The sequence below is a fragment of the Acartia tonsa genome, chromosome 3 (assembly GCF_053477335.1).
Source record: "Acartia tonsa isolate MP-2025a chromosome 3, ASM5347733v1, whole genome shotgun sequence".
Lineage (NCBI taxonomy): Eukaryota > Metazoa > Arthropoda > Copepoda > Calanoida > Acartiidae > Acartia > Acartia tonsa.
The window spans coordinates 30,304,263-30,323,793 of NC_137262.1; the positions used below are offsets into that span (position 1 = coordinate 30,304,263).

A 19,531-nucleotide genomic window follows, 5' to 3' on the forward strand; every position below is an offset into this window, starting at 1 on the left:
ATAGATTAAATATATATAATAATTGTGTTGATTTTTACTTTGCAAGTACTTACATTAGTCAAGAAATGAGTTACGTGCTTGAAACATGAAATAATAAGAATTAACTTCAGACTTTATATTTGTTACAGTTTAGTAGCGGTGTCTAGAGCCAGGGTTCGGAAGCCGCAGCCGCAGCCTCAGCCTCAGCCACCATCAGCCGCGCGGCTTACGAGAAGCCTCAAAATCAGCCGCGCGGCTTCCTCAGCCACCCAATAAGCCTCAGCCTTAGTCGCAGCCGCGCGGCTTAAAGAAAACATAAGCCACTGTAAGCCTCAGCCGCATTCAGCCACTGTAAGCCTCAGCCACTGTAAGCCTCAGCCGCATTCAGCCACTGTAAGCCTCAGCCACTGTAAGCCTCAGCCACTGTAAGCCTCAGCCACAAAACTCCAATTCAGCCACATTAAGCCTCAGCCGCACTAAGCCTCATTCAGCCAACGCCCCTCTAAGCCTCAGCCGCAATCAGCCGCGCGGCTTATAGTTGGGGAAGCCTCAGCCACACTCAGCCGCGCGGCTGTTAATAATTTGAAGCCGCAGCCGCACTCAGCCGCGCGGCTTCAAGAAAGCCTCAGCCGCAGCTGCAAAGTTATGATTATGCCGCAGCCGCAGCCGCGCGGCTTGATATTTGTAAGCCGCAGCCTCAGCCGCAGCTTAATTTTTTAAATTCAGCCGCAGCTTTGACACAGCCGCGCGGCTGAGATATTATAAGCCCCAGCCGCAGCCGCAGGTGCTAAATTATTACAAGCCTCAGCCGTCAATTCAGCCGCGGGGCTTAATTTTCATTTAATTTTGTCTGTCTGAAGCTTAAGATCTCAGCAACCACTGAACTGACAATGTTGTCCTTCTAAGGAATCCTTTTACTAAAGTAACAGGATGTCTTTGTGTCTGTGTATCTGTGTGTCTGTACCGAAGGATCTCTCTAACCGCTGAACCGATCGGGTTCTCCTTAACAGGGTAGCTTCTCATAGGTCCTGGAAAGGTTTATAACTATTTTTTTGGCGGTGGGACGCCCCCAACCCCCCAAAAAAATTAAAAATCCCCCCCCCCTCAAAAAAAGAAATTTTTTTTTAAAATTTTTTAAACTAAAATTAAAAATGAGGGGGGAGGCCCCCCCCCCCTAAAAAAAAAATTCCCCCCCCCAAAAAAAAAATTTTTTTTACTTTTCTTTAAAAATTGAAAATAAGAAATTGGGTTATTAAATTTGACTCTCTCTCTTCCTCAAGTGCCCCCTAGAGGCCTCTAGGGGCGTAGCCGCTAGTTATATATATATTGACATTGGATGGTTTTGAGCTAATTTTGGGGTGGGGGTCAGACATTTCCATCGCCAAAAAATAATTTTTTAAAATGTAATACTTTTAAACTTTTTTATATTCTTTTATAAAAATTTTATCTTAAGTTTTTTTTAAAATTACAACATAGAAACTACCATCTCGAACAACTACAAAAAGTTTGAACCTGTAATGTAAGAGCTCCAGTGGCGCAATCAGTTAGCGCACGGTTCTTCTACACTGTTATGTCGGGGTTATAAGTTCGAATTTCACCAGGAGCAATACGTTTTTGAACGTTGATACTTATGAATATTATTGAATACTATTTATATGGTAACTGCCCTACTGACGTACGTTTGCCTAATTTTATTGTTTTTAAAAGATACAAATTTTTCAGAATTTACTTAATATTCACTATGAATTTGTATTATCTTAAATTTTTTTTCTTGTACAAGTGGCCTATTTAGCTCAATGGTAGAGCACTCGTCTTGTAAACTAGGGACCGTGAGTTCAAACCTCACAGGGGGCAATCAATTTATGTTATATAGTAGCTTCTCTATTATTTTTCCGTTTAGGTACGCAATACTTGTTCTATATAATTAAGCTTCTCCTACTTAGATATTTCTTCAATTTTAAATGTATTTAATACTTTGTGGTTGATGAGAGACACTGAAAAAGTTATGCAAAAAAAAAAGATTTATACATATTTCATTTTTCATAGTATTTTTAAATTAATGAAAATAATTAAATTAAGATTTGGGGAGGGGGGAGGGTGTGTGTGTGTGTTTATTTTGAACACAAATTATCCTAATATGTTTTCTAACAAAAAAAATTTAAACAGCGATGTATTTTACTTTTTAAAGTTGGTTAAAAAAAGGTCTGTAAAATGCAATAAATTGTCCTGTATAATATGCAAAAAAATCTACATAATCTTTATGTACTCGATAGATTGAAATAGTTAAATGATTATTATATATCATCCGATTTTGTTTATTTTACAAAGATGCTTACTAAAATTGATTTTATTTTCGAAACTGCAATTATTATAAAAAAAATGTTTCTTTATCTTTATCATTATGTTATACAATTTCTGAATTTATAAGCAATACATGAATCGATATATTATTACTTTGATGTTGTCCATATTTTCATGTACTCTGATAAAGAAATAATCTCAGCTGGCTAAAATAACAATAACCCCCATACACCCCCTTTAATCCATCTCTCCCCTCTTATGGGATATATAAATGAACTGGCCAATAAATGAGGTCCATAATTTTATTAACAAATTTTCTTTTTTTTAATATATCCACATATTCTATTATATAAAGTGGTAATGTGAAGCTTCTTATTGATCCAGGGAAAGTTTATAATTTTTTTGGGGAAATGTATCTTTTCCCTCCCAAAAAAAGATGACCCTCAAAAAAAACTGGTGGGTGCTCAACCAAACTCCCCCCTATTTTCCCATAAAAAAATGATAAAAGTCACCCTTCATCCCCCCAAATTTTTTTTTCTTCTGGGATTCGAACCCGGATGATAGATGGTTCAAAGCTGTTACCGTACCAAAAAGCTATCAGAGCTCCAATATTTCAAAATGAAAATTTGTCTTATTTTTAGATCATTAAGTATTATGATGTCTGTTTGTTTGTCTGTCTATATGTTTGTACTACAGGATCTCGCTAACTACTAAACCGATATGGTGCTCCTATTCAGGGTAGTTTCTTATAGGTACTGGGAAGGTTTAAAACTATTTTGGGGGAGGGTACCATCACACTACCAGAAAAAAATTGCCTTAGAAAAAAAATTAAACATCACCCCAAAATTAAAAATGGGATTTACTCGCCCCGGCCCTCCCCACCCAATAAAAATCACCCTACCCCCTAAAAAATATTTTAATTCAGTTCTTCTTTTTCCAGTACCTATTGTTTAGTATTTTTTGTAATAACTTCATAATTACATTGTCATTAAGATTATGTGACATAAAAAGTTAGTCATAAAAATTATACCCATGAATAATTGTAATAAAAAGCACTTTTGTAAAAAAAACATTTTTCATAAGAGGTAAGTTTTTATGACAAGTGTACATATGATAAGCATTTTAAAGACGATTATTTTTAAGACAAATTTAACCTGCGTACCATGGCTCAACATGTAGCGCATCTGCTTGTCATCATGGAGGTAATAGGTTCGAATCTTGGCCAGACACTGTGTGAAAACTGAAGACGTTAAATGGTTCCTACTGCAGCTATTCCAGGTATGCAACATGTAAAGTTAGAGTATGAGGATTTCCTTGGCTCGTAAACAGGCGTAACTCATTACCATAGGACTTTCTGGCAGGTAGTTGGTTGCTGGATAGATGTCACTTAAATTGGAAAGAATTGGTTCCCCTTAATTATCCAAGGTTCAACAAGAAGTGCATCTGCTTGTCATCAGGGAGGTAATAGGTTCGAATCTCGGCCAGACACTGCGTTATAACTGAAGACATTAAATGGTTCCTACTGCTGCTATGGCAGGTGTGCAACATGTAAAGTTGGAGTAGGAGGATTTCCTTGGCTCATAAACAGGCGTAACTCATTACCATAAAACTTTCAGGCAGGTAGTTCAATAAAAAAAAGTTGGTTGCTGGATAGATGTCACTTAAACTAATACAGAAAAGGAAAGAATTGGTTCCCCAAGGTTCAACAAGTAGCGCATCTGCTTGTCATCAGGGATGTAATAGGTTCGAATCTCGCACAGACACTGCGTTATAACTGAAGACATTAAATGGTTCCTAGGTGCTAGGTGTGCAACATGAACAGGCGCAAAGGAAAGATATAATTCCCCTTAGTTATTCAGGGTTGTTGGACCTTGAGTTAATGTCATAGAAACCCTCGACCGTGGCTCAACATGTAGCGCATCGGCTCGTCGTCTGGGAGTTGATAGGCTTTGTACTGCATCATAACTAAAGATGTTGAAATAAATTCCTACTGCTAAAAAACTTGTATAAAACTTTGGGTACCAGTATAAAACTTTGGGTATCAGAATAAATTTTTGTCTATTAGTATAAAACTTTGGGTACCAGTATAAAACTTTGGGTACCAGAATAAATTTTTGGCTATTAGTATAAAATTTTGGGTACCAGTATAAAACTTTGGGTACCAGTATAAAACTTTGGGTACCAATATAAAATTTGGGTACCAGTATAAAACTTTGGGTACTCGTATAAAACTTAAGGTACCAGTATAAAACTTTGGGTACCAATATTAAAACAAAATTTTAGGTATTAGTATAAAATTTTGGGTACCAGTATAAAACTTTGGGTACCAGTATAAAACTTTGGGTACCAGTATAAAACTTTGGGTACCAGTATAAAATTTGGGTACCAGTATAAAATTTGGGTAACTGTATAAAACTTTGGGTACCAGTATAAAACTTTGGGTACCAGTATAAAATTTGGGTACCAGTATAAAATTTGGGTACCTGTATAAAACTTTGGGTACCAGTATAAATTTTTAGTACCAGTATAAAACTTTTGGTACCAGTTTAAAACTTTGGGTACCAGTATAAAACTTTGGGTACCAGTATAAAACTTTGGGTTCTAGTATAAAACTTTGGGTACCAGTAAAAAACTTTGGGTACCAGTATAAATTTTTAGTACCAGTATAAAACTTTGGGTACCAGTTTAAAACTTTGGGTACCAGTATAAAACTTTGGGTACCAGTATAAAACTTTGGGTTCTAGTATAAAACTTTTGGTACAAGTATAAAACTTTGGGTACCAGAATAAAATTTGAGTACTAGTCTAAAACTTTGGGTACCTGTATAAAAACTTTGGGTACCAGTATAAAACTTTTAGTACTAGTATAAAACTTTGGGTACTAGAATAAAACTTTGGATACCAGAATAAAATTTGAGTACTAGTATATAATTTTGGGTACTAGTATAAAACTTTTGGTACCAGTATAAAACTTTTGGTACCAGTATAAAATTTTGGGTACGAGTATAAAACTTTGGGTACCAGTATAAAACTTTGGGTACCAGAATAAAACTTTGGGTACCAGTATAAAATTTTGGGTACCAGTATAAAACTTTGGGTACCAGTATAAAACTTTGTGTACCAGTATAAAACTTTGGTTACCAGTAAAATTTGGGTACCAGTATAAAACTTTGGGTTCTAGTCTAAAACGTTGGGTACCATTATAAAACTTTGGGTACCAGACTAAAACTTTGGGTACCAGTATAAAACTTTGAGTACCAGTATAAAACTTTGGGTACTAGAATAAAACTTTGGGTACCAGAATAAAATTTGAGTACTAGTATATAATTTTGGGTACCAGTATAAAACTTTGGGTACTAGAATAAAACTTTGGGTACCAGAATAAACTTTGGGTACCAGTATAAAACTTTGGGTACCAGTATAAAATTTGGGTACTAATTCTGAATCAAACATTTGAAAAAATCCTGCTGTCCTCCCCCCTCTTCCCTCCACTCTTATTCTCACAACCCCTAACCACCCTCAACTCTCCAAAAAATGTCCTAGAATGCATTTAAAAAATCCAATTTAGCCGAAGCCTCAGCTGCAAAGCTTATTTTATAATCAGCCATAAGATCAGCCGCAAGGCTTAATATTGTATTCAGCCGCAGCCGCATTCAGCTGCGCGGCTGAATTTAATTCAGCCACAGCCTCAGCCGCACGGCTTTCAGTAAGCCGCAGCCTCAGAATCAGCCGCGAGGCTTAATTATGTTATCAGCCACTCTCAGCCTCAGCCTCACTCAGCCGCGCGGCTTAATTTTCCAATCAGCCACTGTAAGCCGCAGCCGCTATGAGCCGCGCGGCTTTCAGTAAGCCGCAGCCTCAGCCACAAATCCTTCAGCCACTGTAAGCCTCAGCCACCCTCAGCCACTGTAAGCCTCAGCCGCTCGAAGCCTCAGCCACAAAATTCCAATTCAGCCACTGTAAGCCTCAGCCACCCCAATTCTTATTAAGCCTCAGCCGCATTCAGCCGCAGCCACTCTCAGCCGCACTAAGCCTCAGCCACTCTCAGCCTCAGCCACTTCCATAACTTTAAGCAGCCGCAGCCGCAGCCGCAAATTAGGATTCAGCCGCAGCCGCAGCCGCGCGGCTGATAGCGCGGCTTCCGAACCCTGCTAGAGCATCGGTTTGTTATTCCGTAATTTAATTGCTATCCTATAAATATTGAGTTTTTTGTTTGTTTGAAGGTTATGCTCTCGTAAAATACTGGGTCGAATAGGTTTTTTGTAAATTTGTAAATGATTTGAGTGGTTTTAGGCTATTTGAAACGTTTAAACACTCAACTTAATAAACCAACAAATCAAAGTTGTTAAGCCAACGAAGAAAACGTTATTATAAAACTTTGGGGACTAGTGTAATTAACAGCCGAATGTACCCTCCCTCCCTGAATTATTATCTATTAAACTGTTATAATTGTACCACCTCGATAAGTATCTTCTTTTAATTAAAATTAAAAAAAAAATTAAAATAACTTTTTTTAGTTTTTCCGACATGCCAATCAATACAGATGTTGTTATCTGGATCTAAGAATAGCATTTGATGCAACAAAAATTGATATATATTATTAAGATTAAGTGGCTTCGCCTTAGCTTCTAGGGGCTTTTTACCTATAGATTCAGAGGAGATTTCATGAAAACTGTTTTACATTTAAAAAAATTCAACTTTAATTTTTTCCTTTTTTTCAATATTTTGTAAAATTCTTTGCTTCTATCCTTTTGGAGCTTCGCCCCTACAAGGGAAGAAAAGTTTTGCAACCTTTTTTTTAATTTAAAAAATGATTTTAAAGAAGATTAAAATATAAAGTAAAAATAAATTTTTTTAGAAAAATGTTCTTAATTTGAACTAAGAATAGCATTTGAAGCAAAACAAATTATTATAGATTACTAACATATTGAATATTATTAAAATGTCTATCATAGCAATACCAAAGAAAGAGGATGGAATCATGAATGCTTTCAAAGGGTAAGTTTTATTTATACCCAGTTGAAATAAAAATAATGTCTGTCTGTGTGTAACGAATGATCTTGCTAACCGCTAGACCGATATGATTCTCTTTTACAGTGAAGCTTTTCATGGCTCTGACAATTTTATATCTCAGGGAATCACCCCTGGTAAAAAATACTCCCACAAAAAGTAAGCTTGCTTGAAATCATTTTTCCTATAAACGTCAAAGCAATAAAATAATTTTGTAGTTTACTTATATTACTTTAATTTTGATCATCTTTATACTATTTAAATCTTAAGACAAAATAATATCAAATAATATTAAGTATATACATATCATTTGCTGAATGTACAACTGCCCATGGATATAGCTGGAGTCTTAGAGGAGATGATAAGTGTCCTTATACTAGAGCATTTAGGTAAGCATCATGGCTTACTTATAAAGAACTTTTTGGATCTAGTGCAGTTCATGCTAAAATGTTCTTGGTAATGGTTATTACCAAAAATCTATTAACTTTAAAGACTGTCAGCTGCCAAACTGCTGAACATACATGTTATACCAGCACATTGTTATAAGCGGAATAGGAAGGCAAATGAAATAGTCAAGATCTATTGTGTCATCAAGAAAACACGCCTAAAAAAGTCTTTTTCGTGCATTTATGTGCGCGTCGAGAAAACTTTTGAACAATGGCTATTTTAGATTATTTGTAGGCCTCTTTTTGTCGGTAAAAATGTTTAAAAATAAAATTATGTAATATTTTTATGAAAGATATATACGTTCAGCCTTTTGGCCGCTAGCAGTCATTAAAGTACATATATTTTTTGGAGAAAATCGTTACCATGTTGATTTTACCGTGAACTGGACTAGATCCGAAGTTTTGCTAAATAAAATTTATTTATTAATATTGGCCCTTTTTTTAAATTTCTCCTATTTGAAAATTGCCTATTCCTGCGTGGCAATCACCCAAACTAACCTGAAATAACCTATCAAAAGCTACTGTGAAAATACAACGAAACGCCCCTTAAGAGACGTTTTCACGAAAGGGATTATACCCCTTATTTCTTTCAGGATTGTTTTTGCTCTCTTTGCTATTTGTTTCATGTGTATTGGTTGCACTGCATCATACTATATGGCAATAGTAAGGACTACATAATCTTGATTAAGAAAACATTATTGTTTTTGTTTTTTTAATGTGAAGCTTTTCTTTAACTAGATTAGGACTGTCTGTCTGTTCATACATAACGGATAGCTCTTATTGCCAATTTAGACATGTTAGAATTATCTTATTTATTTCACTTTTGACATGGTGATTCCTGTAGAGGTTTGTTACAACAAGCGAAGCAATTCTTTAATCCTGGATTCAGGCAATTATGCAACAAATTTATATAAAATTTTGTCTACATGTGTTTATTTATATCTTGTATATCAAGTTCTAAATCTTGTTTGTTTGTCTTTCTGTCTAATGTGCTTTTATTGTCATCCTTGTTTAATAAAATAAATGCTTGAAAATTATTTTTCATTTTGATTGGCAACTAACTATTTTCAAAGTTAGGTATTGATAATTGAATAATATTAAAATTTAATAATACACATTGCATTATTATTTGCTTTATGCTTATTTTCTGTTTATAATTAAGGGATTTATAGAAAATCCTCAAACGTCTACCGAGTATAAGATAGATCTAGAGAATGCTGGAGAATATTTCCCTGACTTTGTGGTTTGTGATCCAAATCCTTTCAGTCCACCAAAGGTTTGATTTTAAGTAGTGTAGCTATTCTATATCTAGAGTATGTCTTTTCGGACAAATCACTGTCATCAAAATGTAAAAATTAACTATACCTGAAACAAGGACGTCCAAGGGTGGGTTAAAGGGTTCTTTAACCCCCTCCCCCCCCCCCACAAAAAACAAAAAATGAAAATTGCTCTTCTTATCTTCTTAGTATGATAGTAGATTCCGATATTTGGTATTCTCACCACCAAAATTCTATTTTTTAAAAAAATATTGTCTTCATAATGTATTGAATAGATAGTCATTTATAATTCTTAAATTTTTTAAAAATAAAAATGTTATGTTTGAAAGAGATTATTTTTAGGCTATGAAGTTAAATATCTCAGCTAATGTGTTGTCATACATAACCAACTTTTTATTCTTTAACAAAGGTATGCATTTACCTATAATTTAAAGTACATCATTACTTAATATAGAGTACCTAATCGGTTATTCGGTTATTAAATAGTTATTGAGATCTTAATCTTTAAACAATTAAACCCTACTACTTTATGAAAAAGGATATTTTTTTTAATTTCAGAGATTTTGAAACAGGACCTAATTGAAATAGAGTCAGAATATAAAACAGGAAATCTTTTCATTTAGTAAAGAGGCAAATATTCATAAACTATATACATTCTAATGTATTTTAGGGAATCTTATTACAGGTTTTTAGTAATCTCTGAGGAAGGAAAAATCAACCCATCAAATTTTCCAACACACCTCACCTCTTTTTTACTTTTATTTTCATTCAAAATTTATACTGCAGGCTAGATGGTGTAGCCTCTAATAAATCTAAAATGAAAACATTTTGAATTAGTTTTGAACAAATTTGAAAATAACACAATTGCTCTTCTAAACAATGTCACAAAGGTATAAAAGAAATTCATTCATTTTTAGAAATAGAAAAATAACTAAAATATAAAAAAAATCCATTTTCAGAGTTGTGAAGAAGTGATGGTGTATTGCAGAGTAGGTAATTGTTTAAAAATCATTTTACATTGTAAAATCCTAAAGAACAATTTCTTTTTTCAAGGCCTTCCGTAAGTAAGATTAACTTTTCTATGTACTAAAAATCAAATTGATGAAAAAAAAAATATAAATTTTATTATGGAACTTTCCTTGTATAAATTTTTTAAAGGGAAGCTTGGTGATGAATATAAAGGATGTTGTTACTTTATGGATCGAGGTAAGAAATCATATTTTTAAATAATTAATATAATATATATATATATTCATTTATTAATACAACGTTTTACAGGTACATATGTTGATGGATTTAAGGTAAAGAATTAAATATTGTTATATGTTTGGAGCTCTTTATAATGCCTTAAAAAATGACGTCATGCAATACAAATGACCAATGATATGCAAATATAAAGACTAAATTACCGATTGCAGGCCAGTATTAATTTTATTGACAAATAGCCAGCATGATGACATTTTTATAGGCACTATAAAAAGTATCTATGTGTTTTACTCCTCAGGCAAATACTTATCTTTATATTGTTGTATTTCAAGTGTTTCAGCAGTGATCAAGAAAAGGTTAACCTTACAGTACATGAAGGAGGTCTAATGGAAGGAATTATGATGGTAGCAATCACCGCAAGATATCTCACATATTTCAACACAAGTATATTTGTTTTAGATTATGCATGATTGTCGCAAGAATCATCTAACAATGCCAATTCTAACATGTATAAATTGAAAAACTGACAATTATTGAAAAGCTTTGATGAAAAATTTACTCAAATATTTGTTCAAATTATTTAAGGCATGAGTCCTTGGGAATCATTTACTTTCAGTGGAGTTGGATTTGGAATTCTTAATAAGGTTACCTTTATTTTTTTTTATAAAAAAGGGTAAATTACAGAAACATTTATGTGTATTATGAAATTTTTTATTTTCTAGAGAGATGGCATTTCATATTCAATTACTAAGAACCTCAAGGTAAAACAAAAATTTTAAGTTTATTATAAATATCTGATGTTTTTTTTATTTCTTTTAAACGTTATTGTATAAATTATATTATATATTTTGTATATTATATATATATGTATATTAAGTTTTTGTCTGAAGATACTTATAACAGAATTAAGATAACAAAAACTGTCATAAACAAAGAATCTTTAAAAGAAGGTAATGTATATAATTATAGAGCTATAAATAAATTTTTAATATAAAAATTATATAATTAAATTAAACCAATAATTATGTTAAATTATTAAGGTTTTACAGCCTTTACATCTGACTGTGTGCCAGAATCTGACAAGAGCTATAATCACTTAGGTAGGTAATTTAAAAAGTTTATTTTTTAGAATTATTGAAGATACAAATTAATGTTTTTTTTCTAGTGTTTTCTGGATACAACTACAATCAAAACATTTGCCTAGAAAAGAAGAAGCAACTAATGATAAGTAGTAATGCAGATTGTAATTCACCTGTGTATCCACCAGTGGATAATCTAACATTTTGCACGCCTTTGCAGTTAAACACTTTTAAGATCAGGTAAAGCTGATATTAATTAGAAAAAAATTTTAAACACTTGGGTAACAAGTCTTAATTTATAGGTACATTTACTGTATAATATAAATTAGATACATCAAATCAGAATTTAGTTTGAACCGTTTTCTGTTTAAACTGGGTATATTTAAATGAAAATATTAGGTACTGGCATTGTAATTTGAACAAAAAATTTAATATTTTTATTTCATCTTAATATTATGAAAAAATTTAGCTCAAAAGAGAAATTTAACAGTACAGAAGGTTTTATCAATTGTCCTGAGGACTGTAAAAAGAATATGTATGAAACAGAAATTTCTTCTACTGTCATATCTCAGGTTTTTGTTTCTGTTTTGAAAATAATAACTTAAGAAAAAGTACTATAATGTAGTGATCTAAAGGAATAAGACAATCACCGATTAATTGATGTACATCCCTAATGACGATACATAAAATTACCCCTTCTGTAGATTACAATTAGTAAATTAAACGTTTGGACACTCAATTAAATTAAACAAACCAATCAAAATTAATTAAAAGACCAACGAAACAGAAAACGTTATTATTAAACTAGTGTAATAACATATTTTAGACTTTAAGAGATTGGGTAGCAAAACATAATAGCAACGAAACAACCACCACTGCAACAACTGCTTCAGATATATCATCAGTAACAACAACAGACACAACTACTGTACATAACTCATCTGTAAATGAAACTGAAAAAATTACTACTACAAGTGCTTTACAAACTACATCTGCAACATCAACAATATCAACAAGTACAGTTTCTACCATAGCAACAGAATCTGCTACAGACCCATCAACAAATTTTATATCAAATGAAAATGTCAAAACAGGAAATAACATTTTTCCCTCACTTTTGATGTTTAATTAAACATTTGGAAATATTCTATTTATTATAACTTCTTTCTACATCTTTATCATTTCACTAGTGCTTTAATTATTTTTTTAGTAGCAAGGTTTTGAATTTCGTCTTTTGTAATGTCAAGGGGAGCAGAATTCTATTTTATTTCAATTCCCTGAACCCTTCCCAAATCAGAAAACGTATAGGAATAATGAAGTTTTAATGCATAGCTATGATAATAATCGAGGTGTACAGACCAAATAGAGAATACACACAACTCATCTATCGTTCAAGTGTAAGTAATTTAAAAAAGACATATCCAAAAATATTTTATATCATGAAATGACAGGGATTTCAACGATAAGACTATGGCCGATAATTTGATGGTCCCTATGATGATATTCAAAATTACCCCTTCTAAAGATTACAATAAGTGGTTGAAATGTTTGGACACTCAATTTTATGGACCAACTGATAAAAATTTTACAAAAGTCTAAAAAATTAAGTCAACGAGTAGGAAAATGTTATCATAAAATCTTTGGGGACTAGTGAAATAACAGCCCAAAGTGATTAATTACAGCTGAGGAAATAACAAAAATAACATTTATTTTGAGTAAAAAAATCGATAAACTTATTCTAACAGGGCGTGAATGACTTGATGTCAGCAGTTGGTGGAAATTTTGGATTATACTTTGGAGGTTCTATTATTACTTTCATAGGTATACAGTAGCTTATTTTTAGCGGCGACGGCCCTAGAGGAATCTATACTTTTATATTATTATTTAAGGATAAGGGGTTGTCTTTAATATGGTAAAGAATCAACAACAAGAACGATTACGTAAAATAATAGCATTGCTACTTTAAATTATAAGCAACAGATTCGGTCAAATATTGAGGGAAGTAAAAAAATGAGCATGAAGGGTAAAGAAAGAACAATAGACTTACAGAAGTACAGACACAAACACTTATAGAGTAACTTTGCTACCAAAAATACATAATTTAGGCATCTTCCATCCAGATCCATCTAAGCATGTTTTTTTTGTATTTGCTTTCGATATAAGTCAGCAGAGACATATTGTTATTTATTTTTGGCTCGATATTTATATTATTTGCTTTAGTTCCTTTTTTTTCTCTTTTCAGAGTTGATAGTGTTTATGATGATGACAGCCTGTTTCCTCCTAAATACAGCTTTCAAAAGCATGGTCTATAAAGTCTCAAAATTTAAAATATAAACTTTTTTTTATACGTGTCATATATATATTGGAATAAATTTAAAAAGAACCAGTATTAGACAAGTATGTTTTTTATTTTTCTTGACGACTATTTTTCTTTTTTTGCTAATACAAACCTCATTTATTGGCCAGTTCGGTTATTCAGTAGTAAATAAAGGGATGGGTTAATGGGGGTGAATGGAGGTATCGTTATTTAAGCCAGCTGCGAGTATCACTTTATAAGAGTACATGAAAATGGGTTGTAACATCCAAGTAATAATATATCGATAGTAAGATGAAAAACCCGTAGAAGGCGGCTGTATACTCATGGTCATTGAGAAGTGTTAAGGGAATCTTCTATGAAGTCTGTTATTTTTTTGTTAAGATTTCTTTACAATTAACATCCAGTATACAATTTACTTGGACTGTTGGTCTCACAGTAATGCTGCAAATGGTATGTATATTAAAATGTTGAGGTTTCGAGATGTTCTTTTCACATATCATCTTGCTTTCTTATTCTGTTCCCTATAATGTATAAATTACTTACTTCTTTACTTTTACTTATTACTCTACTTATGAATGTTGTCATCCTTACAAATAAAAGCAAACTAGAAATTTTCTTAATATTTTATTAAACAAATGAATCATTATTTCATTTTATAAACAAGTGTAGGAAATACTATATTATATTATCAATATAAACTACATCTATTATTTTTATCTTAAAAGATTTTTTATTTTAAAGTTAACATGATTTGATTAAAGTTTTGAAGATATATTAACAAAAAATAATGTTTGCTTACTTTTAGAAAATTGTCACGTTTTTTTATCATTTATTAAAATCATTACATAGCAGATCATAAAAAAATTAAGAACTGGTTAATTTAATGTTTAAAAAAATATATTTATACTTGGCACAATATTATACTTATTACATATAACACAATTAAGTATGGCAGTTCAAAAATTTAGAGAGAAAATCTTAAAAAGTAAAAGTAAAATGATAATTTGCATTAAATGATAATTTTGACTTAATTTTAAAGCCATACTTGAACTAACTATCTCCATTTTTTTTGGTTCAATCTTTTCTTTCTTCGGTTTGTTAAAAGTGCTCAGTTTGATTGCTCAGCTATCTGAAATACAAAAAAGCATTGTCAATAAAAATCTAGAAAAGTTTCTAAAAGATTATTCTTGTTATATGTAATTCTAGCTCTATTTCTTCACGGATTTTGAAGGAAGGGAGATCAGGCATTGGGCTGTTTATTACACTAGTCCCCAAAGTTTTATAATAACTTTTTCTATTTTGTTGGCTTCACAACTTCGGGAACTATTATTGAATTCTGATTGGTTAGCTTATCAAGTTGAGTGTTCAAACGTTTCAACCACGGATTGTAATCTACAAAGGAATACTTCTCTGTATCATCATTGGGGATGTACATTGTATATCAATTTATCGGCCAACGTTTTTATCCCTTTTGATCTCTGATGTTTTGTTTCAAAATTCACGAAACCTAGGTAAAGTGCATATCAAGTTCAAACTTTTTTTGCCCTAAAGGAAAAGTTAATAATGCATTTTAATGATAGAACCACTTTCGGTTAATAGAAAACTGGCTCTTGGTAAAAATGTCAAACAGTCTAGCCTTAATTTCAACACAAGAAAATTGCAAAGGTCAGATTTGTAAACTTGATTATTGATTTTTAATGATGCCTCACCATGTTTTTCTCTATTACTTTATTTTCAATTTTTATTTTAATAGTTTCTCAACAATGGATATAGGATATACAAGGATGGGGCGGGGGTAACGTTATCTTAGCCTGCTGTGAGCATCACTTTATTAGAGCACATGAAAATGTGGTGCAACATCCAGGTAAAAAAATATAGATTATCTCTACTATATGTCACATAAAACTAATCTTAAATCTTGTTTTCTTGTGATTAAAATTATTAACTTTAGATAATCTATTACTAATTATGCATAAAAAGAATTAAAAATGCAGAATTATTTTAATGCCAAATTATTATAAATTAAAGGTTTACCAAAAGCCAAAATAGTCAACCACTGTAGTACCTAAATATATCTACAACCAAAGTTCAACCAAATTTCACTGCAAGAATTTAGTTCAGTGTTTACACAAAATAGTTGTAAATTTAAATTTGTATTTGTTTTCTTGTGTCATTGCCCTATAAGATGAGAAAACTAGACTACATAATTCGTGAGGGAGGGGACATTGGACTGTTTATTACACAAGTCCCCAGAGTTTTATGATAATGTTTTTTTTATTCGTTGGCTAAACAACTTTGGCTTTTGTTTGGTTGGTTCATTAAGTTGAGTGTCCAAACGCTTCAACCAATAATTATAAACTACATATGGGTTAATTATTGAGTGTCATCATGGGGAATGTATATCATTTAATTGACCATTGTCTTACACCTTTAGATCCCTAAGTTAAAATACTACTTATTGGTGGGGGAGGGGGAAGAGTTGATACTAAAATAACATACAATTTACTAAAACTATGATGAATATTCCCTGAAAAGCAGAACACCTATGACCACGTGATTAATGAGTTATTTTGCTTTAACCAGGAGTATAGTATCTAACGGACAGACAAAATTGTTGTACTCTTTATTATTTCTCATGCTGTATTGGATAAACACTTTACGCATAAAAATTAAAATTGCAGAACACAAATTGTTGCAACTCCGCGGAACCTTTGACCACTAGATATTATGTTTCAAGAATAAAAATATAATGGATGTAGAAATAACGTGGATATTATGACATATAATTTTTTTTGTTGTCAATTTAGGTTACTTCCCCTGTGTTAAGTTCGTTAATCCAGTAAGAAAGGAAAGGGATGGGATAAAAGGGGTGGAAGGCGGGAATAGTTATTTTAGCCCGCTGTGTGGTTTACTTTAACAGAGAACATAGAAATTTGGTGAACGGTTAATTTTTTTTTCAATAGTATAGAATACACACATCATAAATGCAAAATCTGAAAATTTTTTAATTATGTCCTTTACTTTACTTTATTGTCGTTTAAATATTACTTTTGATGGACATGTCATAATGTTTTCTGTAATGATAATTCTAAACAAAAATTCAAACTTTTTTGTTTTAGGAGTTTTCCTCCTCTTGCGTCTCTTTATTCTTGGCGGAAAAACAAAATAAGAATCCATTTTGACCCATGAATTGAACTTGAACATTTTTATTTGTCAAATATTTTTAGAAATTTGAAAATTTATTTTGAATTTGCAGCTATTAATTAACTAAGTTTTGAAGTGCTTTTCATGAAAGTGCTAACCGAGCATTAAAAACTCATCCCACCCCCATATATTTAAAATGAATTTAAAATTTGTTTTTATTCCCTATGCCTAACCTATGAGTGGGCCCTAACCTGACTTAAAATAATAACAAACGAATAAAAACTATCTAATTTTCATTTAATTTCAAATCAGAGGGTTTCGAGAGTTCCGATGCTCGAAAGGAAAATGGGGGAAAGCAATAGAAATGTTGTGATTTTTTGATTACCTTAATTTACATATATCCACCATAGATATTAGGGCTGGCCACATAGGTGTTATAAGTTCCATAGCCGGCAGAGCCCCAGCCCCAAGCTCCAAATCCATAAGGCCTGAAAAAAATAAATTGAATTAGGATACAATGTCAAAGATATAACCACGAGGTTTTCTTAATAAATGGTATTTGTATATTGGGTCGATAGGTATAAAATAAAGTATATGATAAGTATATACTTTAAATAAATACAAAAGTTATCAAAATAATTTAAAGTGAAATTACAAAATATATACTTAACAAAACACAAGCTTGAAGTTTTTAAAAAGGTTATGTATGCAAGAAAAAATTCTTTATAAAACTGTCCAATTAAAGTATAGCAGCAAACAATGGAAATTTAATCCTGAACAATCATAACAAAAGATTTGATTTACCTATCAAAACTTTTTTAATCATACATTCAAAGAGTAAAGCAAATATTTAGATTATTTAAAGTATTTTTTTAGGGGCTTCAAAAGAAAATTTATATGGAGTTGAGCAGTTAATATCACCTTTGGTTCAATTACTATTTCATTTTTTATCCTGCAGGGTTCATTAACATAATTTTACCTAATCTAACATAAAAGAAACATCACAAATATTGGTTTAAAAAAGATAGTTCAATGGAATTTTTTTGCAAAATAAATTTTAGCAAATGTTAGGTAAAACGTGAGCTTTTAAACCTAAATATATCTTGGACCCAAAAACTTTATCAATGTTTTTTCTTGAAAAACAAAAATTAAAGTGGGGATATTGTTCAGTATATTTTAAAGATTTTAAGATAAGATTTTAACTCATTTTCATTGATATAATTAAGGTTAATATTTAATACTTAGTAAGTTGTACCATATTCATTTATGACGTCCTTGTCGATATGTTTCCTTTCTATTTACTTAGCATAGGCTTTACTTCAGCAAACAATGCCGCACTCACAAGTGTTTCTCCAAAGCAGATGAAATTATATAAAAAAGAAATCTTTGTTTGTACGAAAAAAATAGAACAGTCATTAAAAAAATATGTATGGCTAAAAGAAGTGTACTGTTATATTTTTTTCTAAAACAATAAAGTTAAAAATCTTAAATTGTTGAAGGCTAAATCTTACAGGTTTTGTATAAACATAAAACAATAGCTGCCACTTAAATTCTTCTCCTCCAAGGCAAAAACGATGATAAAAATTAATTTTTTAACTAAGTGCATCTCTGTATTTGTATGCCTACGAAGAAACATGAAATGCGGGTTATAATGCGATTATAAACTTTTGCATAGTTTTAAAGATTGTCAAATTCGGGCGAAACATAATTCTAACCTACAAAAAAGTCTATGCCTTTTTAAAAAGAATAATTATTTATCGCATCGTATAATAGGCAGCTTTCCGTGGATATTAAACTAAAAAAATTTAAGATTTGATCCAGTTTTGTTTGCCGAAGACTCAGACCCATAACAAAACTAGTATTATTTTATGGTTTTTATTTAAGGATTAGTGGGTGTTTGTAATACAATGGAATACATGATTTTTCAGTATGGCTGAAAATTGGTTCTAATCCATATTTATCTATTTCGAAGGCATACTGGAAAATTTTGAACTTTCACAGTTTAGAACTGGTTTGCTTCCTATGAATAATAGATTGAATCTTCTAATTAACTTTTACTTTCTTTATTTTTACACATTTAAAATCCATACTTTGTTCTCATATTTAGTTGTTTTTGAAATGTAAAATTGGTTATTCCTGCTGCAATGAGTAAACACTAACGTGCATACGCACAGCAAATAAGGTGCAGCGGCATTAGTTTGGACAATTCTAAGCAGATTACGACACGGAAACTTTACTAGTTTGTAAAGTTAAATAAACTTATTTATAATATACAATAAATACTACCGTAAAAAACTACCGCTATTATTGAAAATATCAAAGCTACTTTAGTCAAAATTTTCATAATTAGGGTATGACTATTCATGTCCTTTTCTGTGTGTACCGAATACAATAATACAACAAAAACTACTTCTTTACTTTGCGGAAAGGTTGGAGGCTAAATATTTTGTTTCTTTGGATATTTTACTAAAGTTCTGGTGAGGTTATTTCAGAGGAGTGTAAGTGCAAAATATTTCATTGAAAACATCATTCCCAACCCTTTCCAATAAGTTAATGGATATATTATTACTTCATGTTCTCTAAGATAGTGAAATTAGCAGCGGGCTGAAATAATGTTTCTCCACTTCCACCCACTTTACCTTATCCCCTATACTCCAGAAGAACTGACATATAAATGAACAATTTAGTAAGCTAAATTGACAAAATTTTCTCCTGTCATGATATCCACTTATATTTTAAAGCCATTAAAAAGTCATTAGCAACATTGGGCATT

General features: G+C 31.6%; 2 protein-coding genes and 1 long non-coding RNA gene across 3 annotated transcripts in view; 2 read left to right on the top strand and 1 right to left on the bottom strand.

Moving 5' to 3' along the window:
* Positions 1-7,198: 7,198 nt before the first annotated feature.
* Positions 7,199-9,635, top strand: LOC145314832 (uncharacterized). The gene is made up of 6 exons (XM_080154912.1): positions 7,199-7,277; positions 7,586-7,678; positions 8,329-8,398; positions 8,898-9,011; positions 9,355-9,421; positions 9,571-9,635. Exons 1-6 carry the CDS (start codon positions 7,222-7,224, stop codon positions 9,633-9,635), a joined length of 465 nt encoding a protein of 154 aa, XP_080011038.1. The 5' UTR covers positions 7,199-7,221.
* Positions 9,636-9,853: 218 nt separating this feature from the next.
* Positions 9,854-13,670, top strand: LOC145315191 (uncharacterized). The gene is made up of 14 exons (XM_080155231.1): positions 9,854-9,902; positions 9,972-10,005; positions 10,171-10,218; positions 10,291-10,313; positions 10,551-10,662; positions 10,804-10,862; positions 10,941-10,979; positions 11,096-11,168; positions 11,259-11,318; positions 11,384-11,537; positions 11,767-11,869; positions 12,124-12,694; positions 13,043-13,118; positions 13,540-13,670. Exons 2-12 carry the CDS (start codon positions 9,987-9,989, stop codon positions 12,427-12,429), a joined length of 996 nt encoding a protein of 331 aa, XP_080011357.1. The 5' UTR covers positions 9,854-9,902; positions 9,972-9,986; the 3' UTR covers positions 12,430-12,694; positions 13,043-13,118; positions 13,540-13,670.
* A 555-nt stretch (positions 13,671-14,225) lies between these two features.
* Positions 14,226-19,531, bottom strand: part of LOC145313885 (uncharacterized) — a 33,807-nt gene continuing 28,501 nt past the window's right edge. Inside the window, exons 5-6 of the long non-coding RNA XR_013877543.1 lie at positions 17,144-17,246; positions 14,226-14,743 (exon numbers count right to left, since the gene is read on the bottom strand). This is a non-coding gene — a long non-coding RNA (uncharacterized LOC145313885). The remainder of the gene's footprint in view (positions 14,744-17,143; positions 17,247-19,531) is intronic.

Excerpts from the sequence above, each read along its gene's own strand:
- LOC145314832 (XM_080154912.1), top strand. The coding sequence starts at position 7,222 with ATGTCTATCATAGCAATACCAAAGAAAGAGGATGGAATCATGAATGCT. Across the intron at positions 7,278-7,585 it reads ATCATGAATGCTTTCAAAGG|TATATACATATCATTTGCTG; the intron begins GTAAGTTTTATT and ends AATAATATTAAG. Across the intron at positions 9,012-9,354 it reads ATCCTTTCAGTCCACCAAAG|GCTATGAAGTTAAATATCTC; the intron begins GTTTGATTTTAA and ends GATTATTTTTAG.
- LOC145315191 (XM_080155231.1), top strand. Across the intron at positions 11,319-11,383 it reads CAAGAGCTATAATCACTTAG|TGTTTTCTGGATACAACTAC; the intron begins GTAGGTAATTTA and ends TTTTTTTTCTAG. Across the intron at positions 11,870-12,123 it reads CTTCTACTGTCATATCTCAG|ACTTTAAGAGATTGGGTAGC; the intron begins GTTTTTGTTTCT and ends AACATATTTTAG.